The sequence below is a fragment of the Eptatretus burgeri genome, chromosome 11, assembly GCF_056783735.1.
Source record: "Eptatretus burgeri isolate ZD-2024b chromosome 11, Ebu_testis_v1, whole genome shotgun sequence".
NCBI classification, from domain to species: Eukaryota; Metazoa; Chordata; class Myxini; order Myxiniformes; family Myxinidae; genus Eptatretus; species Eptatretus burgeri.
In genome coordinates this window covers 6,988,588-7,002,103 of record NC_140971.1, presented here as the reverse complement: position 1 = coordinate 7,002,103, position 13,516 = coordinate 6,988,588, and the positions used below count along the sequence as shown (strand labels likewise).

Genomic DNA, 13,516 nt, shown 5'->3' with positions numbered 1-13,516 from the left:
TCACCTCCACACAGATGCCACGTCTCATTGTGCACCTTTTGTCATTACATCCTTCCATACATCAATATTGTATCCTAAATGGGTCTTTAGGGATAAATTTTCTTAGCTCGGTGAAAGGATCCTTAGTTTCCAGCATTGATTTGTTTCTCCTTTCATTTGTTTTTTCTCTGCCAGGCATTGGCTCATAAAACCCTGGTGCAGCTCCTCTCTGTGGACCCGTCGCTGCAGCTCGATCAGCCGTTGCCCATCTCTCAGCCCCAGGCCACGTACGCCTACATGAAGTACATGTGGAAAAGCAATCGGAAGGTGCGGAGAGTCGTTGAGGGTCACGCGGGATGGATGTGTTGAGATAACGAAGGAAGATTTGCGAGATAGAGGGCAATGGAGAAGGATAAATGACATTGAGGAAGTCTACAAATGATCATTCATCAAATCTTCTTGCTTTCTGATCCCTCCTCAGAGACCTGGAACACTGTGGGAGCAGGTTTTTTTTTAATTTCACTTGTCACTTTCTAAGTTTGATAACCTCATTTGTTTATTCTGTGCACGCATCCTTCTCAGCTTGAAGCATTCCAGCACATGCAGCATTTTGTTCAAAGAGCCCAGCAGGGTTCAGGGCAATCTTCACCTGAAGACATCAGTTGCGTGACCCCTGACCTCAAAAAATTGCTGGCAAGGTAAGCTAGCACCAACTCCTTGGATTGTGAGTATCAACTTGTTTTGCTAAGCCAAGTGATTACGCACGTTGCTCTGCACCGACCGCACCCAGCACCATTCTAATGGTCCCTTCGGGTTCTGAACTCGGGCCTGGCTCTTCATATGTTGACCAATCACAAACTCTGTCCATTAAGTTCCATTTCATCCACCAACAGATGCTACCTCAAGCTTGGGGAGTGGCAGCTGAGCCTGCAAGGCATAAGTGAGAGCACAATCCCCCAGGCTTTGCGCTGCTACAGTTCTGCCACGGAACATGACCCGAACTGGTACAAGGTGAGATGGAGTGTGGTTTTTCATGTGCCTGGAGTGTAGCAGATAAGCAAAAGCAAATTGAAAACGACGATTGAGTTCTCAAAACTTCCATGATAATCGTTTTATGGTATTCCCTGTGCTATCCATTCCACATCGTTGATGCTCAACGGTCCAGTAAATAAATAAACAAGAAAGACATCGTGCAGAGCACGAGACATGCAAAATCCCTACAGCAAATTTGACCATAAAATTAATTGGTGGTTGAATTAATTCAGTCACCTGATATGCAAGTCCTCTTCAAATTTCAACTCAATCGGATGAAAATTGACTATTTTAGCAATTTCACCTGGTTTGTTGACCTTTGGCTATGTTAACCTTTTGGCCTATGTTGACCTCAAATACTTCGTGGTTGAATTCACTGACTTGATGCGCAAGTTCTCTTCAAATTTCAAGTCAATCGGATGAAAATTTATGATTTTTTTGAAATTTCACAAAGCCGTTGACATTCGGCCTATCTTATCATTTTGAAATTTCAAAATGAAATGAAATTTGTGGCTTTGTGAAATTTCAAAAAATCATAAATTTTCATCCGATTGACTTGAAATTTGAAGAGAACTTGCGCATCAATTCAGTGAATTCAACCACGAAGTATTTGAGGTCAACATAGGCCAAAAGGTTAACATAGCCAAAATCGATAGGCTTCTTGCTTTTGATCAACTCTACCGTTTGGTGAAGTTTTGTGAAGATCGGTTTAAAATTGTGACCTGCAGGCGATTGACATGCAAACAGACACACAAACAAGAAAGGCGCCATGCAGAACATGACACTTGCAAGATCCCTAAACCAGTTTGGACCATAAAAATAATTGGTGGTTGAATTAAATGACTAAATATGCAAATCCTCTTCAAATTTTACATCATTTGGATGAAACTTTACAATTTTAGAAACTTGGCCTATGTTGAACTTTTGGCTTATGTTGAGGTCAAAAATAATTGGTGGTTGACTTCAGTGACCTGATATGCAAATCCTCGACAAATTTCAAGTCTATCAGATGAAAATTGAATTCAGAAATTTGACAAAGTTGTTGACCTTTGGCCTATGTTGACCTTTTGACCGAAAAAAAGAATAGGCTTCTTCCTGATGACCAGCTTCTGCCATTTTGTGAAGTTTCCTGAAGATCGGTTTAAAAATGTCACCTGTAGGCGATTGACAACAAACATCTATGAGGCCCGGCGACGAGTGATGTATGCGACATTTTTAATGATATGATGATGATAGGTTCATAGACTGGTACTTAGGAAATCGTCAACTTGACCTCTGACCTTGTCTCATAAAAGCTGTCTCTCGAGAAGGTAGCGACGGAAACCAGAAATTCCCACGATGATTCTGTACCAAACCATCAAAAATCGTAACGTCGACCGAAGCAAAAATCTCCATTTCTCCACGCAATTATTTAATATTATTTTATCAAAGTCACAAAACCATAATATTCGGCCATTCACCAACAATCTTTACATTAACAAATCGTCTTCCATTCTCGAGTTATCGTGCCTACAAACAATCACACACACACAAACAAATAAACACTCAAACAGAGGACGGAAGTCATCAATATACTTACGAAATCTTTAGATTTCCTAAGTAACAAGCAGTCGTAGACTGGTACTTACGAAATCGTCAACTTGACCTCTGATCTTGTGTAATAAAAGCTGTCTCGAGAGAAGGTAGCGACGCAAACCAGAAGTTTCTACGATGATTCTGTACCAAACCATCAACTTCTTCCGTTCTCAAGTTACCGCGGATTAACGTAACGTAAAGGTCACACTCGACGGCCCCCCCAACTCGAAAGGACGCCGCGGCGAGCGCGATGACGTCAGCGCGCACACGCAAAACCTTTATGTGACAACGACGCGCCTGCTCGAGCGCGCTGCACTACGTGACGAGCCGTGACGCGGCGGGTGAAATATTTTTATACAATCTTAAAACGTCTCCAAAACATCCAATTTTTCCCATAATTTTGAAAACCGAGTGTTACGCGTCCTAAGCGATCGCAAAAACCGAAGACAAAATTAAAATCGAAGTTAAAACAAACTCGTAACGTCGACCGAAGCAAAAATACTCCATTTCTCCACAGGAATTTACAGAATTATTTAATACTAGTAGTAATGCCCGGCGTTGCTCGGGCTAGCAATAAAGCCTGGCGTTGCCCGGGCTTTCTTGCAAATTTCCTGAATAGCTGTTAGCGGTTAGGGGTTAGCGGTTCGGGTTAGGGTTAGGGTTAGCTGTTAGGGTTAGGGTTAGTGTTAGGGTAGCTAACCCTAACACTAACCCAAACCCTAACCCTAACAGCTTGGCGTAGCGGAGGTAAACAACGCCCGGGGCAAAGTGGAAATTTGCGTCCCCCGTAGGTCTTAAACTTGAGTGGATTTGAATGGAAAATCCCATAAGGGATATCGATTTATCGATTTTTTTCGAATATCGGAAGTGTTATGGAAAAAATTTTTATAGCCAATGACCGAAGTTGAACCAAAAGCCATAATCGTACCGATTTTGAATGGAATCCGTTGGAGTTTATGAAAATGCATCAAAACGAATTTTGAGGGGCCTCTTAAGGAAGACAATAATATCATTAGTATATGTGCCAAATCTTGTTTCATTTCATGCAGTAACAAAAATCTGATGGTGGAACAAAGAAAGGGGCGTGCCGAAATATTAATATAGATTATTTTATAACACTGAAATTATTAAAACAGCCGTAACTCGACAAATTGACACAAATTCCGCCGAACTTACCTCGACCTTCCAAACTCATGCTCCGTCAACAATACCTGTGGTAACTTTTCTCGAGGTATCATGTTTTGGATGTTTGACCCCACTGTGACCTTGACCTTTGACCAATTTTGACCAAAATCTAATCAGCGCTAGCCATCACCCTCCTGAATCACATGGTGTAATTTGACATTGGTAGCTCCTTCCGTTCTCGAGTTATCGTGCCTACACACAAACACACAAACAGAGGACGGAAATCGTCAATATAGTTACGAAATCTTTCGATTTTGTAAGTAACAAGCCGGTAGGCGGACATGGGTAGTCGCCTACCCAATAGAACCTGACGCGATGGGCCCGTTCGATGGGGAATGACCTGAGGATTAAGCACAAGAAAATTCATGATTCTAGCTTCAAGGGTTAATGATGCAGATTGTTTTTTCGTTAAAATACCCCCACATTTAGAGGTTTTTCGGCCGTTGCTAGGCAACGGAGGGGTCCATAGCAACGGTTCTTTCTCACACATAACTCGGACATACCATGAACCTACCATACCAGTTTCATGTATATCTCACTCATAGTCTCTGAGATATCACGAACTTCGTTTTTTTATTGTTTTCGACCAGGGTTCATTCAAAGTCTATCTTCTCCGACAGTTTTCATAGGATCCGGCTGGAAATATTTGACAATATGGCTGAATGTACTGCCCACAGTCGCTCGTGGCCCGATTTTTGATTTTCAAAAAAATAATTTTTTTATGATTTTTCAAAAATTTCAAAGCCCCGTTGCTAGGCAACGGTGGTGTCCATAGCAACGGTTCTCATTTGCACACAACTTGGTCATGGTATGAACCTACCAACCAGGTTTCATCGAAATCGCCATTGTTTTCACGGAGCACTGGACCGAACAGAGGGACAGACAGACAGACAGACAAACATATCGACGGAAAAACTTATAAGGGTAGAACAAATTTCAAAAAAAAAAATATTTTTTTTCGACTGGATCGACTTCCCAACAGATGACGGAAGTCATCAATATACTGACGAAATCTTTAGATTTCGTAAGTAACAAACACACAAACAGATGACGGAAGTCATCAATATACTTACGAAATCTTTAGATTTCGTAAGTAACAAACGAAGAACATACTTGAAAAATCTTCAATTTTCACAAGTAATGAATTCCTTTCTGTCAGCATTTTATCTTCACTTCAACAGGACATCATCTTATTGGAAACATTGTGTGTGCTGTTGAATCTTTATTTAGTTATTTATTTATTTGTTACTTACGAAATCTTTAGATTTCGTAAGTATATTGATGACTTCCGTCGTGTGTGTGTGTGTGTGTGTGTGTGTGTGTGTGTGTGTGTGTGTGTGTGTGTGTGTGTGTGTGTGTGTGTGTGTGTGTGTGTGTGTGTGTGTGTGTGTGTGTGTGTGTGTGTGTGTGTGTGTGTGTGTGTGTGTGTGTGTGTGTGTGCACGATAACTCGAGAACGGAAGAAGCTCTCAATGTCAAATTACACCACGTGATTCAGGAGGGTGATTGCTAGCGCTGATTAGATTTTGGTCAAAATCGGTCAAAAGTCAAGGTCACAGTGAGGTCAAACATTCGATTTTTGATGGTTTGGTACAGAATCATCGTATAAACTTCTGGTTTGCGTCGCTACCTTCTCCAGAGACAGCTTTTATTCGACAAGGTCAGAGGTCAAGTTGATGATTTCATAAGTACCAGTCTATGACTGCTTGTTTTGTTGTTGGTGCGTGTGGTGGTGCTGCTTTTTCATCGCTACTATTTTATTGCCAATGCTGAGCTACTTTGAGGTCATCAAGAATCCATCACAATATTTCGACTGGTGCCGTTTGCAGATGCGAGAACAAGCAAGACAGGCCGATTCACCCCTCCCTGAAGGTCATTTGTGGGCCTGCTGGGTTTATACTAACAATTTAACAGTTGCTATTCAGCTGAGCCTGCAGTGTTCAAGTACTGTATGTACATCAATTTTAATAAAATAATGATTTTAAAAGTCGTTTAAAAAAAATCCAGACATGTAGCACTCCTGATACAGTCTTGTACAACGCCATTATACACTGCAGCGTCAATTGGCATCGTACACGGCCATATCTGTGGCATCTTCAACTCCACGATGGTGCATCCTTTCACACGCCTCGCCCACTTCCCAGGGCCTGTGCTGGACGCCTCCTATGACATACACCACCCTAAAGAACACATCCAAGTCCTGCAAAACTGGAATTTCGTCGAAGTATTTTGAAGGCGATTTCTGTAATCCAGTGTTCTAGTATATTGGTTCAATTTAAGTTGAGGTTGAAAGAGGTTTAAAGGTGTATAAATAAATTTATTCTGGCTTTTAATGCCATTTTCCCCAGTGAATTCATCACCCCCTCTCTACGCACGTGCGATCGGGACAAATTCAGAACCTCACTACAGTCAAACGGCAAAGTTGTCTTCCTCTTCACGTTCCTATTCATGTTCAAAACGCAACATTCACTCTAAATCAGTTGTTCCTCAATAGTAAACTGGCAGACAGACAGACGGACATAAACCAATTGCTTAACCCCGCTTCTTGCATCGCATGCGCGAGGATTGTGGTGAAATGCTGAACCGAGGATTGTGCTTTCCTCAGGCATGGCATGCATGGGCGGTCATGAACTTTGAAACCGTCCTACACTATAAGCACCAGGGCCAAGTGGGTGGCCGTGAGGATAGAGCCGGCCCTGCTGCAAAGCCCTGCCAGCCCGGAAAGCATGGAGAGACAGACGAGGGGGACGGACTCTTAGGACCTGCGGAGTGCGAGGGAAACGCTGAGTTGATCGGGAGTGATGGTGAAGGACTGGAATCGGAGGAAGGCCTGGATGAGGTCGTGGCAACTAAGGGCACGGAGGTGAGTGACCAGCCCAGCATCAGAGGCCTGCGAGCTAACGTTCGGATGATAACACTTGTTTGATTTTGTTTGTTCAATTTTGCTAATACCATCAGATTTCCATGTACTTCTCATCTAAACGATTGATTTTCAAATTGTTTGCTCATCACGCCATTTTGACAAACCCATTAGCAGTTTTTCTCCATCAATGTTGGAACCCAATGGCCTGTCACTCTTCCTATGATCTGGATAATGTCGTGATTGTGTTGTTTGTAAATATAACACAGGCGTTCAATTTATGCACCCTCTCAACCCCCTGCTTGTTTCTCTTTAATTCCCAAAGGACCTCTCACAAACTCTATTGACCTATACAGTTGCCGCTGTTCAGGGGTTCTTCCGTTCGATTGCCCTCTCTCGTGGCAATAACTTGCAGGACACGCTCAGGTAGGGATCGAAGAGGATTTGATGTACGTGCCTGCATGTGGTTTGAGTTAACATTCGGGTCTTTAATGCTTGCAGTGAGAGCTTTTGTTCTGCATTTTTGTGCCAGAGTTTGTTTTGCACTTTAAAGGAACATCATTTCATGCTCTGTTCGTTGGCTCTGAAGCAAAAACCCCGTGTTCACTTGTAGATTTCAATCGGAAGGGTCATGGGTAAGTGGGGAAGGGTGGTTGTCGAGTGTTTTTAGTGCGTACTGCTGTTTGATCCACAGGGTGCTGACACTGTGGTTTGAATGTGGTCACTGGGCAGAGGTGAACGAGGCTCTCGTAGAGGGAATCAAGACCATCCAGATCGACACTTGGCTTCAGGTACGGTTGTCAGATATATTCAGCGTCACTGATACCTGACCTTCGGGTTAAAATATTGTTTTTGGTGTGTAATGATTTGAGCAGCAGAGGCAACCCTCATACCCCATAGTGCCAATTTCAAATTTCCTTGAGGGCATTAAGGGTCGACCGCAAAGTGTTGGCTGGCATCACATATGTATAAGCCAGACCAGGAGGGACAGAGAGGCTATCCCATCCATGAAGGTCATAAGCAAGTCAGCTTGGTTTTTACCAACAAGTCCATCATAACATGGAAGCTCTGCGACCCGCTCGGTTCCAGCATCTTAGGATCCAAATCATTAATTATGCTGCCTTCAGCCGGATTTGAACGCACAGCCTCTGGGACGTGCCTAGCACCCCCCCCCCCAAAAAAAAAACTCCCATGCAGTCATGTGACCACAAAATCAAATCTGACAGGCTAATTAGCAGGTTGATATCATTTTGTTTGCTTTGCTTTTGGCTATTACAATATTACGATTATTATGATTTTGAAATAATTGTGTGTTGGCAGGTGATCCCACAGTTGATTGCCCGGATAGATACGCTGCGGCCCCTTGTTGGCCGATTGGTCCATCAACTCCTAACCGACATTGGCAAACATCATCCACAGGTGGATTTGTTTCCTCCACACCACAGTCGCAAACCCCCAACTGTAATCCTAAACCCCCAGTACGAGCCGTTTCTGCAATTGCTCACTTAGTTTATTTATTTATTTATTTATTTTTGACTGAGTTGTAGTTCTTGAGCTGCCACTGCAATTAATTTCGGGTCCTATCCTAATACCCTGTACTGGTCTTAATAAGTGATGATGTGTGTGTTCCGCAGGCCTTGATCTACCCCCTCACAGTGGCAAGTAAGTCTGCCAGTCCAGCAAGGCACAGTGCCGCCAACAAGATACTCAAGAACATGTGTGATCACAGCAACACCTTGGTTAAACAGGCCATGATGGTATGCCAGCACCATGCAATCGGTGACCCCTTCCCTCACGCTCCCCCCCCAACCAACCAACCAACACATAACCAACACCCCTTATCCATCACAAATCATAAGCTTACACTATGAAATGTGCGCCACGTAATGTCGCCCCATACGAATGAGTAAACATGGAGAAGGAAAGAAAGAGTTTGTTTGTAAATGAAACTAAAAGGACACACACTCTGTAGATGAATTACAGATATTTTCAAGCATTTCAAGGAATGGTGGGGTGGGTCATACAAAGGGACAGATGGACACAGGTGAACCTTGTGCGGCAGGTTTCGGAGGAGTTGATCCGTGTGGCGATCTTGTGGCATGAATTGTGGCACGAGGGCCTGGAGGAGGCTTCCAGGTTGTACTTTGGGGAGCGTAATGTGCGAGGAATGTTTGAAGTTCTGGAACCTCTGCATGCCATGATGGAGCGTGGACCGCAAACACTCAAAGAAACGTCCTTTAACCAGGTTAGATCATAAAATTATCGATTTTCAACAAAAGTATAGTTCTGGCTTAATTGACCACAATACTTTCTTATCCGGCGATTGACCTCACCTGTGAAGGCCTATGGACGAGACCTCATGGAGGCACAGGAATGGTGCCGCAAATTCACACGCTCTGGGAACCAGAAGGACCTCACTCAGGCTTGGGATCTTTATTACCACGTCTTCCGCCGAATTTCAAAGCAACTTCCCCAGGTCTCACGCTCACTCTTCTCACATTCATTAATCACCATTCTCACCATCAATGAGGCTCGCTATTGTTTAGTCTCAGGTCGACCAATTGGGCCACGTCATGACCCCAAGTGTCATTGTTCCCCAGCTCACATCTTTGGAACTCCAATACGTCTCACCCCAGCTGCTCATGTGCCGTGAGCTTGAGCTCGCCGTACCGGGAACGTATGAACCACAGCAGGCCGTGGTACGAATCCAGTCTCTGGCTTCGTCACTGCAGGTCATCACCTCAAAACAGCGGCCACGGAAGCTTACCATAATGGGTGAGTTACAGATCCTGAAAGGAACACAACCCATCAATGTAGTTAGGGTAGGACCTCAACAAAATGACCCCCACTGTCCCCATCCCCCCCCCCAACATCCAAACAGTGCTCTTGCAGAGCATACTATTAGAAATTGCAGTTTTTGCTTGTCTTTGTGATGACCTCATCTGATTCACCTCTAGGAAGCAATGGTCATGAGTTCATGTTCCTGCTGAAGGGTCACGAAGACCTGCGGCAGGATGAACGTGTGATGCAGCTCTTTGGACTGGTCAACACCCTCCTGGCTGGAGATCCCGCTTGCATGCGCAAAAACCTCAGGTGCTTCACCCTCTCACTTGTTTGTCTTTGTTATTTTACAGTTTTATTCCACTTGATTTGTCCCCCAATGGCCCTTCATATAACTGGAAAAATACAACAACAGTTAGGGTGCAGGCATCTGCAGCAAATGATTTTCTGAGCAATTGATAATCCATTATAAATAATTATTTATTGCTGCTGGAATCCCTGGTTGGCCCATTAGTGACAGATTTACTTGTCCACTGTTGCATCGGTCTCGATGACCACTCACCTCTCACAAAGACTGAAATACCAGTATCCATAACTTCATGAATCCTCAACAAACAGGGACACCTCTTCACAGTGGTTGTACCCTCCAACACCAGTCGTTTGCCGGGTTAGAAAATCTTACTATCCTTCCCTGCTGCCCAAGTTTGTCAGGACAGCATGGTCACAGTCAGAGTGCCAATCAATCCGGATGGACTGGCCCTTTGTCTCTCTCTCTCTCTCTCTCTCTCTCTCTCTCTCTCTCTCTCTCTCTCTCTCTCTCTGTCTCTGTCTCTGTTTCTGTCTCTCTCTAACTTTCATGGCCCTGACTTTGTGAAGGTGGGGGTACACCATCCTGGATGTGGAGGATCTCAGCGTTGCTCCTTGGAGATTGATCGGCTGTCCCGGTGCCACACACTTGTCCTTTTCAACAACAACAACAACAACAACAGCAAAACCTGATGAATTCACTGATCAAGCCCTCAATCAAATCTGCTGAGTGTAAACTCGACTACGAGCTATCTGCGATCACCAAGGGAAAGCCTTCCCCGGCTTACTCTTGATGATAGCCCATGACTTACCCTTGGCCGTTGATCCAATGATAGCCATCTTTTTTTCGTACTGCCATTTGACCTTGACCTTCAACTTTTAGCAATAGCGTGTACTGTCATGGCCAAAAATATTGGCACCCTTGCACTTTTTTCAAATAACTCTCCATTTTCTCAAAAAATAAGTTGAAATCGTCAAAAGTATTTGGTTTCCACAATTCGTTGTTTGACTGTTCATATTACAGAACCTTTGTTTTTGATTCAGAACTTAATACTGTATATCCTTTTAAATCAGAAAATAAAAAGAAATGGCATTGACAAAATTATTAACACTCTCGACTTAATATTTGGTAGCACAGCCTTTGGACAAAATAACTGCAGTTAAACACTTCCTATAGCCACGAATGAGCTTCCGACACCTCTCTACTGACAGTTTGTCCTACTCTTCTTGTACAAACTGCTCCAGTTCTCCCAGATTTGAAGGGTACCTTCTCCCAACTGCCGTTTTCAGATCTCCCCACAGGTGTTCAATGGGATTTAGATCTGGACTCATTGCTGGCCACTACAGAACAGTCCAGAGTTTTGTTTTGAACCATTCCTGGGTGCTTTTTGAAGTGGGTTTGAGGCCATTGTCCTGCTGCAAGACCCATGACCTTTGACGGAGACCGAGCTTTCTGACACTGGGTTGAACATTGCGCTCCAAAACTCCTTGGTAATCTCCTGATTTCATGATGCCGTGCACACATTCAAGGTACCCAGTGCCAGAGGTAGCACAGCAACCCCAAAACATCACTGAACCTCCTCCATGGTTGACTGTCGGGAAGGTGTTCTTTTCTTTGATGGCTTCATTTTGTTTTCTCTAAATATAGAGATGATGTGCTTCACCAAAAAGCTCTAATTTGGTCTCTTCTGTCCACAGGACATTCTCCCAGAAGGATTTTGGCTTGTTCACGTGTGTTTTGGCAAACTCCAGTCAGGCCTTCTTATGTCTCCCTCTCAGTAGTTGGGTCCTCCTGGGTGTCCTACCATAGAACTCCTTTTCATTGAGTTGGCGACGGATGGTGCGAGTTGAAACTGTCGTACCTTCTGTCTGAAGGTCAGCCTGAATCGGTGCTTTCTCCACCATCCAAACAATCCTTCGCTGCAATCTTCGATCAAGTTTTCTCTTGTGGCCACGTCCAGGGAGGTTGGCGACAGTGCCTCGGGCCTTAAACTTCCTGATAACATTGTGTATGGTGGACACAGGCACATCAAGGTCTCGAGATGTACTTGTGGCCTTGAGATTGTCCATGCTTGGCTACAAGCTTGTGTCTGACCTCCTCAGACAATTCTCGAGTTTTCTTTCTTTTCTCCATGCTCATTGTGATACACACAGTGACACAAAACAGCAGAGTGACTCCTTTTCTCTATTCAAATTGGTTGAATGAGTAATTTTTAGATTGCAGGTAGCTGCAACTCACCACAGGTGAGTTCAATTCCAAAGTAAAGGAGAATCACCTGCTTGAAATCTTATAATTTCTCACAACTTCTAAAAGGAGCCAATAATATTGTCTGGGCCATTATAGGATTTCTGTGTGGAATAAGCTAAGATTTTGTATTTTTTTTCAGATTTTTTTTTGTTTTATTCCACTGCAAACCGAAGAAATACATTTGTGGATACCAAAAATGTTTTTTTTTTCTGGAAGAAATGGTGCATCATTTGAAAAAAGTGCAAGGGTGCCAATATTTTTGGCCACGACAGTAAATTTAGAAAGTGTATCACCTTCTCCAATCTATCCATAAAACTCAACATCATCAAAATTGGAGGAAAATTATTCAAGTTGTGATCAAAAAGATATTTTTTGATAATTAGGTCACAATCTGAAAAAGGTCAAGGACACGAATCAATGATCAGGATGCACAACTTCAGTGCAGGTCCACGATTATGAGACAAGAACATCTTGGAAGACCAAGCGGTCTTTGAGATTCATTGGCAAAACTGAGCGATGACAGAAAACATTTTTTTTTTTCAGACTGCCATTTCACCTTGACCTTTTAACCCAGAGGGGTAGGATGTAAATTAATTGTGAATGCTCCTTGCACTCGGCTATTTAGAGAGGGCAATTTCGTTCCGATTGGGGAAACCTTCGTCAAGTTATGGTGAAAAATGCTAAAATGTCTCAAATTGTGTCATGACCTTAATTAGGTCAAGGTAAAAAGAAAGTGAATACTTTTTCTTCCGATTATTGATGCAAAATTTCATTCCGAATGAAACTCCCAGCCGGCTCTGAGATTCAGCTCTGACATTGGGAATGTTGGAAGAAAAAATACAAAGAATAATTCTTTTCTAATTGGTGGTTTCGTCGTCTTCGGGTTGTAATTGCATCACCTAACGAATCGCTTGTCTCACTCGATGAGCAGCACACATGCCACAATGTATTAACAGCTGATCTCCTCTGTGCCAGGTGAGGGATTCAAATGAAACTCTCCACAACAGTTTAACAACAAAGCAAAAAGTCCAAATGTGGACCAGATATGCAGCAGTGTGAACATACCATTTATGAATGGCAACGTAGCCATAAAGATTGCAAAAGTATCCTTTAGTCTCACTGGTGATTGCCCCATGGACAACTAGAACGGCACTCGGTGGAGTGCATACCTCCGCCAGGTTGAGCAGTTTTTGTATCCCACTGATCGGCCGAATCTGGATCCAGACCTGAACCAAAAACTAATCAGCTTGTTATTTATTGTCACCTGCCCAACTCATCCACCTAGTTTTATCATAATCCGGCCACAACTATTTGAAATATATCCTTTTGGCCCCGTCTCTCAATGGTGAAGAATCACTTTAAAAATTCTCGTATCCATATCCACCAGATATTCACTAAAATCTTAACAATTTGTCCTTGTCACACACCCAAGCCCCTCCACCAAGTTTCGTCCGAATCCGTCCAGAACCGTTTGAGATATCCTTGTCACGGACAGGAATGGGTGAAAACATAACTTCCGTCCACATTCGGTGGCGGAGGCAATGAGTCCCT

General features: G+C 43.4%; 1 protein-coding gene across 6 annotated transcripts in view; it reads left to right on the top strand.

The window, feature by feature from the left end:
* The window catches only part of MTOR (mechanistic target of rapamycin kinase), a 56,205-nt gene that overhangs the window by 28,690 nt on the left and 13,999 nt on the right, over positions 1 to 13,516 (top strand). For all 6 annotated transcript variants that reach the window (XR_015049038.1, XR_015049037.1, XR_015049039.1 and 3 more), the window contains exons 39-50: positions 175 to 306; positions 562 to 677; positions 873 to 990; positions 6,376 to 6,633; positions 6,956 to 7,056; positions 7,325 to 7,421; positions 7,951 to 8,049; positions 8,265 to 8,387; positions 8,693 to 8,875; positions 8,972 to 9,106; positions 9,231 to 9,405; positions 9,588 to 9,723. Coding sequence is in view for 2 of the 6 variants with exons in the window: in XM_085845048.1 (XP_085701174.1) it covers positions 175 to 306; positions 562 to 677; positions 873 to 990; positions 6,376 to 6,633; positions 6,956 to 7,056; positions 7,325 to 7,421; positions 7,951 to 8,049; positions 8,265 to 8,387; positions 8,693 to 8,875; positions 8,972 to 9,106; positions 9,231 to 9,405; positions 9,588 to 9,723 (1,673 nt within the window). In the remaining 4 variants the exon portion in view is untranslated. The remainder of the gene's footprint in view (positions 1 to 174; positions 307 to 561; positions 678 to 872; positions 991 to 6,375; positions 6,634 to 6,955; positions 7,057 to 7,324; positions 7,422 to 7,950; positions 8,050 to 8,264; positions 8,388 to 8,692; positions 8,876 to 8,971; positions 9,107 to 9,230; positions 9,406 to 9,587; positions 9,724 to 13,516) is intronic.